Source organism: Anabrus simplex, chromosome 1 (assembly GCF_040414725.1).
Source record: "Anabrus simplex isolate iqAnaSimp1 chromosome 1, ASM4041472v1, whole genome shotgun sequence".
NCBI lineage: Eukaryota > Metazoa > Arthropoda > Insecta > Orthoptera > Tettigoniidae > Anabrus > Anabrus simplex.
The window spans coordinates 1,541,488,221-1,541,508,110 of NC_090265.1; the positions used below are offsets into that span (position 1 = coordinate 1,541,488,221).

The 19,890-nt window shown below is 37.1% G+C and overlaps 1 protein-coding gene across 3 annotated transcripts in view; it reads left to right on the forward strand.

Moving 5' to 3' along the window:
- The window catches only part of Vav (Vav guanine nucleotide exchange factor), a 632,485-nt gene that overhangs the window by 47,663 nt on the left and 564,932 nt on the right, over positions 1 to 19,890 (forward strand). For all 3 annotated transcript variants that reach the window (XR_010858641.2, XM_067138057.2, XM_067138058.2), the window contains exons 2-3: positions 3,208 to 3,383; positions 3,533 to 3,598. Coding sequence is in view for 2 of the 3 variants with exons in the window: in XM_067138057.2 (XP_066994158.1) it covers positions 3,208 to 3,383; positions 3,533 to 3,598 (242 nt within the window). In the remaining variant the exon portion in view is untranslated. The remainder of the gene's footprint in view (positions 1 to 3,207; positions 3,384 to 3,532; positions 3,599 to 19,890) is intronic.

Consider the following 19,890-nt stretch of genomic DNA (forward strand, 5'->3'; position numbering starts at 1 on the left):
CATTTTCTACATTTACTAGCCTGAAGCGCCAGAATCATCATGTTTACTTAGTGTGTAATTGTTGTCCTCATCCTCATTTTCAGAAGTTGTCTTCCATAAGAACATCTATTATGGATTCATTGTCGAAATTTCGTACACTTGAATTAGACATGCTATATATTCACAAGAATTACACAAACAAGCCTGCCTCTCGAACACACACTCTTCCTGTCTACATGTAGCATACGTACTTTCCCGCCCATTTCACAGCTGAGAGTCAATGATGACGCAGCCTTAGGTTATGTAGGAACGTGGCTGTGCTATCAATGCCTTGAAGGAAGAGCTCTCGACTTATAACTAGTATATTTTATGCATATAGAAGTATTCAACAGTATCCTAGTGAGGTCACAGCTCGCTGAAACGGCGGCTACAATTTTTTAGCTACAGTGAAATCGTGCCCGTAGATTCTCCGAGCTCCGTCAGCATCAATGAATTAGCGCGCCCGTAGTTTCTACAAGCGGTTTCTCCAATGTGCTAAAGGATGCAACAAAGAATTAAAAGAGAAAAGTTACGTAAGTATTGTTCGTCCATTATTGGAATATGCAAACAGTGTTTGGGATCCTCACCAAGAATACCTAATAAAAGAAATACATAGTATGCAGAGGAAAGCAGCAAGATTTGTAACAGGGGATGTCAGGAGAAAAACTAGTGTATCAGAAATGTTAGATGAACTTGGGTGGGAAACTTTAAGTAAGAGAAGGGAAAAAACTAGACTTAGGATAATATAGAGCATATACAGGAGAAGAAGCATGGGGAGAAATCCATGAGAGGCTTCAGTTGGAAATTAATTATATTGGCAGGATTGACCACACGTATAAAATTAGAAGGAATTTCAGCAGATGTGATCGGGGTAAATTTTCATTCATTGGGAAGGGCGTGAAGGAGTGGAACAGTTTACCAGGGGGTAGTGTCTGATGCTTTTCCAAAATCTGTATAGACATTCAAGAAAAGAATAAACAGCAACAGAGAAAATAAATGAAATGTTAGAGGGCATTCGACCAGTGCAGGTTATTGTACATAAAAAATGTGTGTGAATAAATTAATTCCATCCCCTGGTCTAAGGAGTTTGGACAGCTGAAGTATGGGACTGCCTGTAGGGATGAAGTACAGATGGGACTTCGAGGGTCCTGGGACCGCTACGGTAGCTGCGAAGGCCCTTCAGGAACTCTGAAAAGTGGTGGCAAAAGGGGCTCTGGTTAAGACGCAGCAGGTCGTTATACTACTTAGGTTCCAAAATGGGTAAAAAATAAATAAATAAATTCAATGTAAATTTTAATCTTATACCAGTTGTATAGTATTATTTGAAGTAATTCCACATACTGTATACGAGTTTACCATGTTTGTAAGTACAGGAGATATTATAAGTAGAATTTTTTAAACAATATATATTTATTAAGGATGAGCTGTGTGTTTAATAGAAAAAATTGTTAGCATAAATTGTATAATATTGTATTCTAGGAAAATTTTCTTCTTGTTAATTTAAAATTTAGTGCTCAACAATAATGTATTTTAGTGTATCATTTGCCACCGAGGTAGCCACCTCATTTGCAAATAGAGATTTTGATTTGATTTGAAGTGGGTTTGTGCTACATCACCACCGCCCTGTGTTACACCAACTGGAGGACCTACTGTTGTGCTTGTGGTACCATCTTGTTGAATTAGTGCTTTGCTGAGTGGCCGCAATTCTGCTAATTATGTAGGTGCTATAAAATTCATTTTTGTTCTATTGAAGTGCAGTTATAAGAAATAAATTGACAATTGACCTTTTCAATACTAGATATATATATAGTCATTGGACTATAACTTTCCTTCTGAATATTTTTATTCACCCCACAGGTGTTGGAAAAACAGTAGGAAAAGAAGAAGAAGCAGCAGAAGAAGAGTTGATTTAGATACATTGGTTAAACGAACAACATGGAATAGTATACTATAAATGTAATATGGCCTAGAGAAATCTGTTGTAGCCTGACCATGTCATTGTAGATACTATCCAAAGAAGGCAGCCGTTGGTCAGCTGAACTGCCACAGAGTTTTTTTTTATGGAGGGGGTGGGGGTGGGTGTGGGTGTGTTTTTTTTTTTTTTTTAATTTTCCTTGTGCATATTCCAGGTATTTGTGGGATAACTGGAGCCACTGGGAGAGAAGAATGCACTGCCTAATACGTGACTTTTCGGGTGAAAATTCCAGGCTGGGATCAGCCGGGATTCGTACCTCTGTCATCTGGATAAAAACCCAGCAGCTAAGCTGCTGTGCTAATAATGTCCTCCTTGGGTCTAGAAAGTTTTTGCAATTTAAGATGAGTAAATGTACTGTGAAAACAAACCAACCAATCAATTTATCCTAGTAATCTTTTGATGAGTTCTGTAGTTTAGTAAAGTTAAGCCCATTAGGAAGATCCAGCACATTATTCTAGCCCAACTTCAAGATGACAGTTACTAATATCTGTTTTATAGGGATTGTTTGAAAAGTCATTGGATAATGGGAATTACTGGAAGTAGCATTGTTGTGTATAGGTTGTCTGCTATGGGCAGTAGTATGTGGAATGTGCAAAATGTAATTTATGGGTAAAGTTATTCAGGGAGATTATAATGAAATGGCCTTGAAGTTGATTTTCCATGGTTTTCCATTTCCACACCAGGTAAATGCTGGGGCTGTACCTTAATTAAGGCCACGGCCACTTCCTTCCCACTCCTAGCCCTTCCTGTCCCATCATCGCCTTACCACTTATCTGTGTCAATGCAACACGTAAAGCCAGTTTAAAAAAATTAAATAATTAATGAATTGCTTGTCTTCCACTCCAGGTGTGACAGCAAGATAAAAATATTTGGAAGGAAAGTTATAGTCCATTGACTTACCTCGTACATATTTAGGAAGGGACTGTCAGAGTTGATGCATTTAGAAACTCTTCATATTCAGATTTATGGAATCATATGTAGTTGAGTAAATCAGTTGTTTAAGGAATGAATGTGTGCAATATTACAAAATCTCTTCTTTTGAATCAAAGGATTTGTTTTCTCAGTGAAGTATAAAACTGCTGAGTGTTTTTGTACAGTTTTGTAAGAAGTTAATTATTTCTGTATTTTTTTTATTTTTTTTATTTCATTGCCTTATTCAAGCTCTATCCAGCTTATTACAATTTAATTTTTATTGAATTTTTTTCTTGTTCCAGTTTCTATGCCTTCGGAACATTAAAACTTTCTTACAGACATGTCAAGATATTTTTGGTCTGAAGGAAAGTGAATTATTTGAGCCGTCCATGCTATTTGACCTATCTGACTTCTACTGGGTCCTTAATACTCTATCCAAGTTATCTAACTGTCCAAAAGTCCAGAGGAGAAAGATTCCGTAAGTCATGCTTCTGAATTCATTTTCATGTAAGAAAGGTAATTTTGGAAGTCAAAATACATTCATATTTCATGTTTCAGTGGATTTTTCATTTTCATGTAAGAAAGGTAATTTTGGAAGTCAAAATACATTCATATTTCATGTTTCAGTGGATTTTCTGTTCACAAGAATCGAAGTGTGTCTCAGGAAGACATTTACAGAAAATTGAATTCCAAGTAAGTACTTACAGTATTGCTTTACTGAGTCAGTATCATATATGACATTTTTGGATGCTGCAGTAATAGGGTATTTTTGAGGAATTATATTTGTTTTAGACATTAATTATAATTACATATCACATGGTTATGTGTTAATGAGGCATTGTAAAGATTAAGCTATATTTAATATTTGAAAGATAATATTTTGATTTATCACCGAGCTTGATAGCTGCAGTTGCTTAAGTGAGACCAGTATCCAGTATTCGGGAGATAGTGGGTCCAAACCCCACTGTCGGCAGTTCTGAAGATGGTTTTCTGTGGTTTTGCATTTTCACATCAGGCAAATGCTGGGGCTGTACCTTAATTAAGGCCATGGTCGCTTCCTTCCCACTCCTAGCCCCCTCCTGTCCCATCATCGCCATAAGAGCTATCTGTGTCGGTGCAACGTAAAGCAACTTGTAAAAAAAAAATTTGATTTATCAGTTGCTGCTTGGAATCCTGAATTTGACAGTCTTTTGTGTTTGAAATTAGATTAACTGCCTAGAAATCTTGACATTTCATCAAGATCTTTGCCTTCACTCTTAAATTTGGAATCAGTTTCTTTTTTACCAAACTGGGTAGCTCAGGCGGTTGGGCACTGGCCTTCTGAGCTGAAGTTGACGGGTTCGATCCTGGTTCAGTCCGGTAGTATTTGAAGGGGCTCATATATGTCAGCCCTGTGTTGGTAGATTTACTAGCATGTTAATGAACTCCTGCAGGACAAAATTTTTGTAACTGCTTCTCCAAAAACTGCAGAAGTTGTTGGTGTGATATGAAACCAATAACATTGTTATTAGTTTCTTTGTTATCGAGCTCGATAGCTGCAGTCGCTTAAGTGCGGCCACTAGTCAGTGTTCGGGAGGTATTGGATTCGAACCCCACTGTCGGCAGTCCTGAAGATAGTTTTCCGTGGTTTCCCATTTTCACACCAGGCAAATGCTGGGGCTGGACCTTAATTGTGGCCATGACCGTTTCCTTCCCACTCCTTGTCCTTTCCTGTCCCATCATCACCGTAAGACCTGTCTTTGTTGGTGCGACGTAAAGCAGCTTGTAAAAATATAAAACAAAAATTATTTGTTGGTCATTTGATGAAGAGATACTCTATATACTCATTATAGATGATCACTATACTGTTGGAAAGAAACAAACAGGTGTCAGTTCAAGTCATGTAGAATTTAATCATAAACTTCGTCTAGCCACTTCCAGATATCGCGTGTTCACATTTGTACATTTCTTTTTAACATATATATGAAACTTACCATCTAAACAAATTGAGATTTATGCACAATAACGTCTAGATGATACTTAACAAACTCCACAAGTTGTACACCCGATGTATGCGATTTTATAAAATTTTAAACGTAGTGATTGGTGTTTACTTGGAACGGACTCTTGACTTTACATACCTTCACGGTTTTTCTAAATTCTGCGAATTGTGGCAACCTTCATTGATAATGTCAAGATATTGTTTACAAGAAGGACAAAGGTACATTTTGCAAAAAACCAAATGTGTAAGTTGCGTAATATCTGTGTAATATAGTTAAAGGCGATCGTCGCGTGTTTACTTGACAGCGTCGCGGGATTACACATGCGAATCAGTGCCATGGTGACACGGCTTGAGGGGCTAATAAATCTTAAACTCTGCATCAAATACGATCACTGAATGATAAAATATATGTTTAATGTTGCAGTAAGTAATAATAAAGAAGGGGTGTGATGGCGTAGCGGTCAAGCTGTTTGGAACCATCAAGAAGGACTGGGTTCGAGTCCTGATGAATGCATGTGTGATTTTTGAGGTGAAAGTCGTGTCCGGTGGTTTGGATTTTGCGTAAAAAATGAGTTCCTGTGGCTTATGATACTGAAATTATCGCTCACATAAAACTTCATTCCTCCTTCTGAAAATGAAACTGAAAAAAATTAAAATCCACAGCCTGTTTCCAGTCATTCGATCGGCTCAGGAATGGAAATAATAAATGTGAGAAATTTAGTTTAACCTCAACCTATTCAATAGAGTACAAGATGTTAACGTGTTAGTTAAACATCATTGAAATAGTTGAGACATGTTTCGCCCCTTTTGTGGGGCATCATCAGTCATATCAATACCTCAATGTTCTATCGGACATCTGGTTAGAAAATTGTAAAAAGTTGCATAAGTGAATACATTAAAAAACTGTACAATATTCTATCATTAACAAATATCAATTGATTAAAAATATGTTGCACATGATTGTGAATTTTCACATAAACAAGGCTGTCATATGTGTAGTAAGTGACAATAGTGATAGTCTAAAATTTTATGCGATGCTAAAGTTCGAAGACAGTTTAAAATTTATGTACAAATATTGGGAATGAATACAGAATACATACATTTACAAATACTATACACGTATTTTACATGTGAAATGATGTGGAAAAGCATTCCAAATTCGTGCTAATTTCACTTAAATTTGATCTTAATATTACGTTCATGATGTGGTCTAATGGAAATAGCTTCAAGATGTGAAAGTTTGTTTGTGATTTATAACCAGCTCATGTGAAAGCGTTGCATTATGCCAAGTTGTTTCCGAGGAGTCCCTCACCTGTCAAATGGGAGTGGGACTCCGTTACTCCCATAAGTCCGCAGCTTGCTTAAAATTTTTCTGAGCTTGGTAAATTCATGAAGTAGGATGTCACCCTACTTTCACATAATCCAAGTGAGGATCTCTCCTCTAACGGGTTATGGACCACTGGTGGTTTGTATAGTCCTAGCCGCCTGAGTACAAGGAGGGTGATGACTCGGAATATGTCTGAGATGCCTACTCCCATTCGATAGCAACTGGTATTCCGGCTCTCAGGATGACTTACTAGGCCACTCAGCCATTGCCCATGGTTCACGAACTAGGACGTGACTACGGTATGACTTACTAGGCCACTCAGCCGTTGCCCATGGTTCACGAACTAGGACGTGACTACAGTAACCCACACCATGAACCATAATCTCATTCTAGTATAGGAGAAATCACACATCTAGGTGCATTGAATGACAAGAATTTCTATGGCGATTGCCAGTTCAAAATAGTTTCCTGGGGAAGGATTTAAGGGCGTTACCCTGTAGCAGTCCTCTCCCCCCGAAACTCACAATATTCACTAATATAGTTCCTTGTTTAGGTTAGTGGTCAAGAAACAAACTAAATTTCAAATCATGTTCACATTAGATAATGACCACTAATAGCTACTTCGTTTACCCATAACTACAGCATGTCAAATTCATGGTAGTTGTGGCTTGAATTTTTAAGTAACCAGTCACTTTTCACTGATCATCTACGAAGGATACATAGGTAAATTCACACTTGTTTTAAGGAGTTCCTTTCATTGATGTTCATGACAGATAGTGTTAATTGAATTCATACTCTTTAGGCGTCATGCCTCTTAAGTTTTGTTGTATACTACAGTTCTAACGATCAGGTTTCCATACCAAAGAAGTCCGTAGTGTAGTTCCTTTTCAGTAGACAAATTAGCATAAACAGGATAACATGAACCCGAAGGTGCAAAGGAAGACCCCAAGAAAAAGGTTTGAATTGGTGAATAAAAATCTATGGATTATCAAAATCCATATTTAGTTGAGTTACACTCGATTGAGCCAGGGCCAAAGTATACCACTCAAAAATGTAGAGAACCAAATGTACACTTACAAGAGCAGTGCGTAAGAGGAAGCGTAAGAAATACATAGGGTTACCTACAAAACTGGAAAGAGCACAATCAATATAAGTGCATAACTCCAAAGGTCTAAAGAAAATCGTAATGTCAACACCCAGTTATTCATCAATAAATGAGCATCAAACATTACCTAAAATATCATGAACGCGGAGTTAAATAACGACACCACACAGAAAGCCTAACTTGGTAGACACGGTAAAGCAAAGCATACTTCTCACGTACATCAAAAGCCTGGTCATAAACTGACCACAACAAGATAAACATATCACAAACAGATGTAGATCAAGAGAGAACATTTCCAGACCAGAAACACATTACACTGGCAGAATCCCAGGAAGCAGGATTAAATTCAAAATTTTAGAACATAACAGGCTCAAAACTATGACTTGGTGAGGAATAAATCTTCAAAAATTTCTAAAATACACTAACAAAGTTATTAAATAAATTTTCAACTTACACTGGTTCAACTTTCCATATCATGCCATACATAATCTAATTGAAAAAGAATAAGGATGAGAAACAGTTACACGAATTAATCAATAACACATACCATTTACAAGGTTTAGTAAAATATTGATATCCTATAGCTCATTCCAAGTTAAGAAAACAGTATTGCACTTACAGATCTACAAGGAGTGAACACACCCCGTCTGAGACACCCATAATTTCTCGTGATTAAGGGATATTATACTGTACTTTGTAATGTATTATGAAAGATAGATAGAAAGGATGAGGCAATTTTGCTCTGAGTTATTTTAATAACTAGCCAGCCCCACGGTGTTGGGGTAGCGTGCCTACCTCTTACCCGGAGGCCTCGGGTTCGATTCCCGGCCTGGTCAGGGATTTTTACCTGGACCTGAGGGCTGGTTCGAGGTCCACTCAGCCTACGTGATTAGAATTGAGGAGTTATCTGACGGTGAGATAGCGGCCCTGGTCTAGAAAGCCAAGAATAATGGCCAATAGGATTCGTCGTTCTGACCACACGACACCTCGTAATCTGCAGGCCTTCGGGCTAAGCAGCAGTCACTTGGTAGGCTAAGGCCCTTCAAGGGCTGTAGTGCCATGGGGTTTATTTTAATAACTACATAAAATTTTCTTTTTCATAAATACATTTGTAGGGAGGAAGAACAATAGCAAGAACAGCCATCGCTTCGTTGCCTTTCTTCATTTTCCTTCTGTGTTGCTCTGGTACAAGCCTCGTGTAGTCCCTCACTCTGTGAACCGCCAGCAGCTCACTTCTGTAATGAAGTAATCTACAGTATTTACTTGTTGCATAAATTCTAGGCTTTAAATCAGTGAGTAATTGTATTGCATTGAGTGAGAGTTATGCGATAGGCCTACGTGTATGATTTCTTTCTTTAACATTAATACTCTGATCTTTTAGAGTCATCTACAGTATTTATTTGTTACGTCTGTTTTCTAGCCTTCATTGCCTGGATAAATTTATTAAATGCAATTAAATACATCCCTCACCCCTCAAGCCTATAAAAATTGATTGTCTCTTTTCTCCTAAATTTGTCTTACGCTTCAGTGCTGAGGTTTTTATTTGGTTAGTTTACCTCTGATTCTGTACAAACCAAAAATACCTCTTGTTAACCCCCCGTCCCCTTTAGTTCATAAAAATAATTTGTAGCTTAGTTTCTTCCACTTTTTGTCTTGAACTTAAATACTGAACTTCACACATTTATGTGCCGCCATTTTCCCGTGAAGTTGTTGAGCAGAGCCATTCGATATGGCAACCCTGTTGTCATAAGAGCAATACTGTTTTCTTAACATGGAATGAGCTATAGGGTTTGAGTTAATTATATTCAAGACAAGGATAACATTGGCAGCTACAGTTAGAGACTTCTAGTTCATCAGATGGTGGGTACGCTTTTAAGTTTGTCATCGACAACCGAACTAGCAGCAATACCAGGCCAAGAATAATACAAGGTTGGAGAACAATAAATTCATAATAACAACTTCATTACCACTATAGGAATAATGGGACAAAAATGGTTAAAAGGAAATTCAGGTGGGTGAAATTAATCTGAAGTCACATAACCCCCAACTTCACAGAATTACCAAAAGTATACCTTCAGACAGCACATCCGATTAAATTAAAAGAAAAGGCGATAGCATACACCTCCAACCAGATGACCAACAGGAAATTAGGAGCAATGAACCACACAACATAATCTACCTTTTGCCAGTCAAGGTCTCGGCATTATCCGGTCTATTAATAAGTTATATCTCCATCACCCTGTAGCTTCACGGCTAGACAGGTACCTCCTCCTTTCCCCCAGGAGACCAGGTAAATAAAATATAAGTAGTAGATAATGAGGCAGGATGATAGAAAATGCTCAAAAGACAAGGAAGAAGGAAGGAACACAACCAAGAGACCCCATAATCCCTCAGCTAGTCGACTTCAGTACCGTCTAGAGAATGGTAGCTAATCCCATACTTAACTAGTAAACCCACAGATCGGTAAGATGACCAATCAACCATGTCAACAGACACTAAGAGATCCACTCAGGAAATAAAGAACACCATAAAGTGGTAGATAAACATTAAACAAGCTTTACAGTAATACAAATGTAATACAAGACGTCAGACCAACAGGTAATGCAGGGAGATAGAAAATGAAGAAATCAGGACACACGAAACCAACAAGTTCCTTAACACAAGATAAAGTTATTCCCTCAGAGTTATAGACCCATGCAAGTGTTTATTCCCAAATCTACTGGGACACACAGGTAAATTAAAGGCAACACCGCCCATACCGAAGTGCCATAACCACCCAATTACACAACACAATAATAACAACACAACCATAATGAACCTCAATAGACACGTGTCAGCCCAAAAGGAATTAAAGGACCACTCACTATCCTCAACAACTTGCAATGAAGCCATCATGCCACCCAAAATATAACCCCAAAAACGAACCCACGGTACCATAACAACACCACCCAACACAGGACCAGAACCATACCTGCTAAGTTTAAAAGGAGCTGCTCTCCTCAGGTTAAGGACCTTTCTTGCATAATGCAACACCACAACAACAAGTAGATAAGGTAGGGATAGATGGAATCCACAACTCAAAATGGAACCAGACCAAATATAGGTTAACAGAATTTTTCACATTTCCCATTTTCACACCAGGCATATGTTGGGGCTGTACCTTAATTAAGGCCACGCTCGCTTCCTTTGCATTCCTAGGCCTTTCCTATCCCATTGTCGCCATAAGACCTATCTGTGTTGGTGTGACATAAAGCAAATAGCAGAATTTTTCAGAAGAAATATTCCAGGTACATGATGACTACGGCAGTGAACAAAACCAAGTATGCAGAGAACAATGAGTCACAAGAAATATCAATACATCAACCAACACTTACACCAAGAGGACAACAGAATAAATATTTCAGGATAGACAAGTTAGGTTAATTGATCACCACCAGAAAATTAATGAGCAGGAAAACTTGAGGCAGCCCACTCACCAGATGAATACTCTACAACCAGGTGACTGATCACACTAAGAAAAGGGCACACGACACATTAGAAATAGGTAAACACAAGCAACCAATAGTTTAAACAATCAGTCAATACTGATCTGCATTTAGGGCAGTCGCCCAGGTGGCAGATTCGCTATCTGTTGTGTTCCTAACCTTTTCTCAAATGATTTCAAACAAATTGGAAATTTATTTAACATCTCCCTTGGTAAGTTATTCCAATCCCTAACTCCCCTTCGTATAAACAAATATTTGCCCCAATTTGTCCTCTTGTATTCCAACTTCATCTTCATATTGTGATATTTCCTACTTTTGAAGACGCCACTCTAATTCATCTACTAATGTCATTCCATGCCATCTCTCCGCTGACAGCTCAGAACATACTACTTAATTGAAATAATATCAATAGGTTATTAATTTGACCTTATCAATACAGTAAATTTTTTCTTTGTTGAATTACATTGACATCTTAATTAAAATTAAACATACAAATTTACATTTACATATAAATATTTATATGTAAATCAGGTGCCTGATTTTATTTCAAGGTTAAACCCATGGCTGATGATGCCTATATGTAAGGCAAAACGTGTACCACTTTAATGAACATGTCAATGTAATTCATGCCTAAATGTAAGGCGAAACATGTACCATTTTAATTAACATGTCAGTGTAATTCAACAAAGACAAGCTTTATTGTATTGATTAGGTGGTCAAATTAATAAAATAACTTATTGTTATTATTTCAATCAAATATCATCAATACGTGTCAAAAATTATATTTATCACATGTAACATACAACTTATTATAACAGCTCACCTTCTTTCTCCCTATTATTCCCAGCCAAGACTTTGCAACATTTTTGTAACGCTACTCTTTTGTCGGAAATTACTCAGAACAAATCAAGCTGCTTTTCTTTGGATTTTTCCAGTTCTTGAATCAAGTAATCCTGGTGAGGGTTCCATACACTGCAACCATACTCTAGTTGAGGTCTTACCAGAGACTTATGTGCCCTCCCCTTTACATCCTTATTAGAACCCCTAAACACCGTCATAACCATGTGCAGTGATCTGTACCCTTTATTTACATTCCCATTTATGTGATGACTCCAATGAAGATCTTTCCTTATATTAAGACCTAGATACTTACAATGAACCCCAAAAGGAACTTTTACCCCATCAACGCAGTAATTAAAACTTAGAGGACTTTTCCTATTTGTGAAACTCACAACCTGACTTTTAACCCCGTTTATCAACATACCATTGCCTGCTGTCCATCTCACAACATTATCGAGGTCACGTTGCAGTTGCTCACAATCTTGTAACTTATTTATTACTCTATACAGAATAACATCATCTGCAAAAAGCCTTACCTCTGATTCCACTTCTTTACTCATATCATTTATATATATAAGAAAACATGAAGGTCCAATAATACTGCCTTGAGGAATTCCCCTCTTAATTATTACAGGGTCAGAAAAAGCTTTGCCTACTCTAATTATCTGAGATCTATTTTCTAGAAATATAGCAACCCATTCAGTCACTCTTTTGTCTAGTCCAATTGCACTCATTTTTGCCAGTAGTCTCCCATAATCTACCCTATCAAATGCTTTAGACAGGTCAATCGCAATACAGTCCATTTGACTTCCTGAATCCAAGGTATCTGCTATATCTTGCTGGAATCCTACTACTTGAGTTTCAGTGGAATAGCCTTTCCTAAAACCGAACTGCCTTCTATCGAACCAGTTATTAATTTTGCAAACATGTCTAATATAATCAGAAAGATAGCCTTCCCAAAGCTTACAGGCAATGCATGTCAAACTTACTGGCCTGTAATTTTCAGCTTTATGTCCATCACCCTTTCCGTTATACACAGGGGCTACTATAGCAACTCTCCACTCATTTGGTATAGCTCTTCCATGCACTCAGTAATCAAATAAGTACTTCAGATATGGTACTATATCCCAACCCATTGCCCTTAGTATTTCTCCAGAAATCTTATCAATTCCAGCCACTTTTCTAGTTTACAACTTTTGTATCTGATTGTAAATGTTATCATATGTTCATTTTAATACTTTTTTAGCATTAGTCTTCTCCTCTGTCTGGACATTATACTTGTAACCAACAGTACATAGTGCTGACTGAATACTTCTGCCTTTTGAAGATCCTCACATACACACTCCCCTTGTTCAGTAATGATTCGTGGAATGTCCTCTTTGGAACCTGTTTCTGCCTTAAAGTACCTATACATACCCTTTAATTTTTCACTAAAATTTGTATGACTGCCAGTTATGCTTGCCATCATGTTATCCTTAGCTGCCTTCTTTGCTAGATTCAATTTCGTAGTAAGTTCCTTCAATTTTTTCTTACTTCCACAGCCATTTCTAACTCTATTTCTTTCCAATCTGCACCTCCTTCTTAGTCTCTTCATTTCTCTATTATAATAAGGTGGGTCTTTACCATTCCTTACCACCTTTAAAGGTACAAACCTGTTTTCACATTCCTCAACATTTGCTTTAAACCCATTCCAGAGTCTGTTTACATTTTTATTTACCGTTTTCCACCGATCATAGTTACTTTTTAAAAACTGCCTCATGCCTGCTTTATCAGCTGTATGGTACGCCTAATAGTCCTATTTTTAAGACTTTCCTTTCTATCACATTTATTTTTAACTATGACTAAAACAGCTTCATGATCACTAATTCCATCTATTACTTCGGTATCTCTATAGAGCTCATCTGGTTTTACCAGCATCACATCCAGGATATTTTTTCCTCTAGTTGGTTCCATCGCTTTCTGAATCAGCTGTCCTTTCTGTACTAGTTTATTTGCCATTTGTTGGACATGCTTCCTGTCGTTCACATTTCTTTCCCAATTTACATCTGTTAAATTCAGATCTCCCGCTACAATCGCATTCTTTTCCATGTCTTTTCTCAGTTAGAACAGGGAGAACCAGTAAAGACTCAAAAGTCCAAGCACAAGGCCAACCGGTCACCCATTCTAATACCGATTAACAGTGCTCAACCATAACCAATAACCACCCAACAAATAGGTGACATAGGTGAAATGCCTCCAACTACCACCTAGCAACACACCAACACTCACTAATTATAAGAACAGGGTAAAAATGGGAAACCATTCATGCAATACGCACACACCAGCCTCAGAATCAGCACTGGTGAGCAATTCTACAGCAGAAATAGGAACACATCACTAGCGATAGGTCATAGAATATCAGTATTAATCACCGACAGGTTGATATAAGTTCAACACTTTGTTAAGATTTCACACCAATAAATAAATAACGTTTTTGAGCCACGAGTTACTGCAGTGGAATTAATAAGCTTTAGCAATTCAGGAATAGCCACAGGTCAAAGGTTGCTAAAACATCATGGTCCACATTTATTTCATAACCTGCTTAAATAATTCACAAGTATTATACATTTAGAAAAACCAGAACTAGCATGAAAGCAATACTGAATTAGGCCATAAGTTAGTAGCAGCAATTAAATATACATGTACAACACAGGTAAAATGATCACACACCAACCACATAAAACCATCAAAAGTTAAAAGAGAGGGTCTCGGATAGTAACAATGGGAGGGTGTAACGAATCGTGGGAGAGTGTAACGAATCGCTATATAGTTCAGTACCGAATCACATACTCACAGAAACAGACAGAAGATGGTATGCCTAAGATTAGATTAAGCATCGATAAGGTTCACACACCAGTAGCAACGGAGTAGAAAATATTAGAGACGGTAGGTTCTCATGTAATAATTTAGCACATACACTGCCCTAGTGCGAAGGCAAGAAATAATAACAACAGCAAGACTGAGAACCAATACTAAACACCAGGACCATAAATAAGGTATTCCCAGAGTGCAGGTCATTAATCGTAATTCAATTCACCAAATGAACTTTACATGTAATGTAAATGCTCAAATCAAGTAACTCAATAAAAATAGAATGAATTCGCACACCAAGATGATTTTCAAATACACTGGTAGGCAGTAAAACATAGGATAGATTATCTGCACAAAAATACAGTGGTACACTTCTGGCCCTGTTCTAATCGGTCAGTACTCAGCTATTAGTAGTTCAATAATTTCAAACTCAACAACCATAATATCAAACTGGGAATAATTAATGACATGCAAGACTCACCAATTTAGGAAGATGCAATAGAGGATAAGATGCAGGGCACCTGAAAACAGCAAGGCAGGAAGGAAGTGTACACAGCAACATACCATCAACTTTGACACCCCAGATAGTTGATACTTAAGTTAACACAGTTTTGCGCAAGGACAAGATGACATGAAATAGTTAATCAAAATGTTAAACCAGAGAATGCACTTCTTTTCACAACCTGCACATACAATTAGTATACTGATTCTTCTCTCACATCTCTGCAATTCAACGCTATTTCCCGAATGATTATCTATGAAAAGGGGGAGAAATATGACAGAACATGGTTAGCAGCAAGCCCAACAAAAAAATTAAACCGATCTCCTGCTACGACTAACTAATCCGCCAGCGCAGTTATCACCACCACACTAATGGTTAGCAACAAATGCACTGGGCGGTACTACCTCTAAGCCGGTGGGAAAAGCAACAAGGAAGGAAGTTAGAAAAACCAACCACAAAGGTAAGAACAAACACAGAACAGGTACTTACCTAACAATAGGCCCATTAAAAAACCCAGAGGAAGTGGAGAAAGTTTACTTGCTTCACCGTTGAATTACGCAAGATTATGAAAGAAAACTTGTGTTTCAATCAAAATAAGATTTTAATCCAAGAAAGAGAAAAAGAAATTTATCATGATAACCCAAAATGAACATCGTCCCATTTAAGAAAACAATAACTGAATTAAGTGAACTGTAAACAATAGGTTAATAGCTGAAAAACACGGGCCCGTCTACTTGATTTACTTAAATAAGTTAAAATAAAAGGAAACCTTGGGATTAACCATTACTAAACAACCTTCCAGTGAAAATTTTTAGTGAGTATTCCAAAGAGCATTGAATTCTAGCCCAACAAATTAATTACAGGGGCTCAAATAATTTACAAATTACGGAAAACACATAGGGAAAACAGAAAATACGTAAATGTGAGAGATAGAAAGAACTGGGAAATGCTTCACAAGATCTAAATTTATGAACAGTCATAGGTCACACAACCAACTCGCAAAAACAACAGGGCCACACCCACTTCAGAAAAAAATCATTGCCATAGCAACAAATAGCATTAAATTGCTAGAAAAACAGATTTAAAGGAAAGTTTAAAAGACCAAATAAATTAAAGGAAACTAGAATTTTCATGCCCCTGCAGAACCTCACATAGTTTTTAAACCACAGTATACGAAAATATTGATTTAAATTTACATCATCAGTAATAGACTTTTAACTGGTGAAAAATGATAACTAGAAAATTAATACATTTCCTACTTGAAAGAAATAACATGTCTATCAATTTGGCATATTTTTGGAATAAATCTCACAACAATCAATTACTACCTTTAAATATTATTAAACATTCAATAGCCACGACGTGAAGAAGGTTGATTCCAAAACACTTAGGATCACACAGATTTTCTTGTAGTTAATTTCCCAAACGAATTTTCCGTTTCATGATCACAGAAGATAAGTTTGAAGCACTTACATGGGCAAATCCAGTGCTCAGCCATGGTGAGTCAGATTGTTGAATACTTACAAATGAATTTGTTTTCCCAGGTCACCATTAAATAAGAACATCATACTAGTAGATAGATAGATATGATTTATTTTAACTGGCAAAGTTAGGGACACGTGTCCCTGTCTTACACTTAACCAGTGAAATACATAATTAACATAAAAATATATAACATACTGAATAAATGAAAAAAGAGACTGAAACAAATTACTACGGTACTATGCTATCCTGCTGTACATAAAAATAACTATTATAATACACAATATAAATTAACATTTTGCTTTGTACGAAGAAATTAACATACAACAAAGAACGAATTACAATTTTAATAATAATAATAATAATAATATAGATAAACCTACTAATATTTACAATTAATTTGTCCAATTCCAGAAGTATATCACATTGACGAATGTTCAGTTTTCATGTGTTTATTGTGGGTGAAAAACATTGCCAAATGGGGATAGGGATAACTATGCTGGAAACCACAGCTGAGTACTTTCTAACACTATTGAATAATAATAATAATAATAATAATAATAATAATAATAATAATAATAATAATAATAATAATAATAGTAATAAGACAAAGAAGAAGAAGAAGAAGAAGAAGAATGACCATGAGAAGAAGAAGAAGAAGAAGAAGATCGTCACACTACGAGCTCGTTTCATAGAGATATTTTGAACACATACTTTTAAATCTTCCGTGGTTTGATATCCCTCTGAACTCCTGCAGAAGGAAGTTCCATTCACGGCTGGCCACAACAGTGAAGGAATTGTTGTAGGTTGAGGATTTATGCTTAGGAATAGCGAGCAATGTCGAGCTCAGCGCTCTGGTGTTTTTAACATGGTATTCAGAAAGGCTATGAAATCGTTCATACAGGTAAGATGGGGATTGTAAGGTAAGAATTCGGTGCAATGAAGTCAGGGTATGCAGCTTGTGTCTGTCTTCAAGGCGTAGCCATCCGATGTCGACGTAAGACTGGGTAACATGATCTGAAAATTTCAGATTACATATAAATCTTACACAGGCATTCTGTGCACGTTGTAGTTTGTCTCGAAGCTCGGTTTTCACATCTTTGTAAACTACGTCACAATAATCGAATATTGGAAGAACGAGGGTTTCAACTAGTTTCTTCTTTAAACTGAACGGAAAAGTAAATTTGAAATTGTTTAATGTGTGCAACGTAGCAAAAACTCATCTACTCACAGATATTATCTGATCCGTCCACGAGAGGTGCTGGTCAATGGTTACTCCGAGATTTTTTACGCTCTTGCAAAAGGGCAACACTTGATTTTGAAGTTTTACGTCGGGAATGGACATGCGGAAATTGTCGGAAATAAGTCTTGGGTGGGCAATTACTATAGTTTGGGACTTTTTTGGGTTCAAAATAAGTCCATGCTGGTAAGACCATTTACTTATGGCCTCTAGATCCGTGTTAATTTTCTCGATTGCTGTCAAAACGTCTGTTGGTTTTGCATGGATGTAAAATTGTACGTCATCAGCATAGATGTGACGTTTACAATGTGTCAGCTGTTTAGCTAGGTCGTTGATATAGACAGAAAATAGCAAAGGAGCAAGGGTTGACCCTTGTGGGACACCTCCTTTTACATATTGCCACGAAGAAAATGCACCGTGATTGATGACACGTTGTTGACGTTCCTGTAAATAAGCTCCCAACCATCTCAGAATACTGTAGGAGAACCCTAGGTGATAAAGTTTGGATAGGAGCAACTCATGGTCTACAGAGTCAAATGCTTTGCTGAAGTCCAATAATACTAGGATAGTCAGTTTTTGCTCATCAATGGCCTGTCTTATATCGTCAGGGCGATGTCAAATGAAAATAGGTTTTAAAACCCATGGTTCAAGACCCTTATCCTGAGTCTATATTCCAGTCGGACGCTGGCATCTGGAGAGACCACCAAATGCATCCACACGCCACGGCTTCCTCAGACCAAGTCAACTCGCATCATGGCCATGCTGGCTCTCGAGCGATGTGGCCGTGCTTCCATTGGTCGAAGAGTCGTAGGAGGGACGACCTGTTTAGATAGCTAGCGCAAGATCGCAGCACTCTGCAGATGGCGCATGAAACAACCAGTTCAATTAATACAAATATGTAAGAATCCTAGGAGTTTGCTATGAGTCCACAATCTGAAACATAACTAATGTGAGACGAGTATCTCTAAAATCATATTGTAGTACAGGAGAAATCGCACATCTAGGTGCATTGAATGACAAGAATTTCTACGGTGATTGCCAGTTCAAAATAGTTTTTTGGGGTAGGTTTTAAGCACGTTACTCCGTAACAGATTGTGTCGTCCGTGAGCTGCCTTTTTTCTTCTACAATACTGTTGATCACAACCACGAGCTCAATGCATTAGTTTTGCTGCACAGTGATTCTCACCACTATCCTTGGTGAATGTACTATATGTCCTAAGTACTTGAATTGATCTACCCGTTCCAGTTTTGTATCCTCAACCTGACATTCAGTTCTCTTCCCTACGGGCATCACTTTCGTCTTGGAAATGCTTTCATATCATACTCACTGCACACATTTTCAAGTTCCAAGATAATAGATTGCAGGTTTTCAACACAGTCTGCCATTAAGACCAAGTCATCGGCATAGGCCAAACTGCTTACTACATTTCCACCTTACTGAACCCAACCCTCCCACTTTACACCTTTTACTGCTACCATCAGTTGTCGCTGAAGTCCGATTGTCAAGATAAATGCCTTTGATTGCTTTAAGAAATCTACCCTTAATCCCATAATCTGCAGTATGGTTAGCATCTTTTTCCTTGGTACTCTTTAATATGTCTTCTAGACATCTACAAAACATAAGCATAACTGTCTGTTCCTCTGGTAGCAAATTTCAATTATTTGGCTCATACTGAAAATCTGATCTTGACAGCCCCTCTGTAGTTTGAAACCAAACTGGTTTTTATTCAGCTTGATGCAAGTGTAATGGACGAGTATAACTTGGGAACAATTCTCTAAACCCATGAGAAAATAGTAGAAATAACGAGCTTGATTAGTAGGTGGTGTTGTTGCTGTTGTTATTATTATTATTATTGTTATTATTATTATTATTATTATTATTATTATTATTATTATTATTATTATTATTATTATTATTATTATTATTATTACTTGTGAGGTGTGACTATGACATTGCTTATGTCTATTATTATTATTATTATTATTATTATTATTATTATTTACGTAGTTGTGTATGGACTGTGTTTGGTATAAATCGTGGTCGTATCATTTATTATTATATGATCTGTCTTGTGTAACAAAACAAGTGAGGTTATGTCACGACACGTCTGCTGTATGTATATTAATATGACTTTATTAATGTAAGAACACGTAATTAATAGTATATAATTTA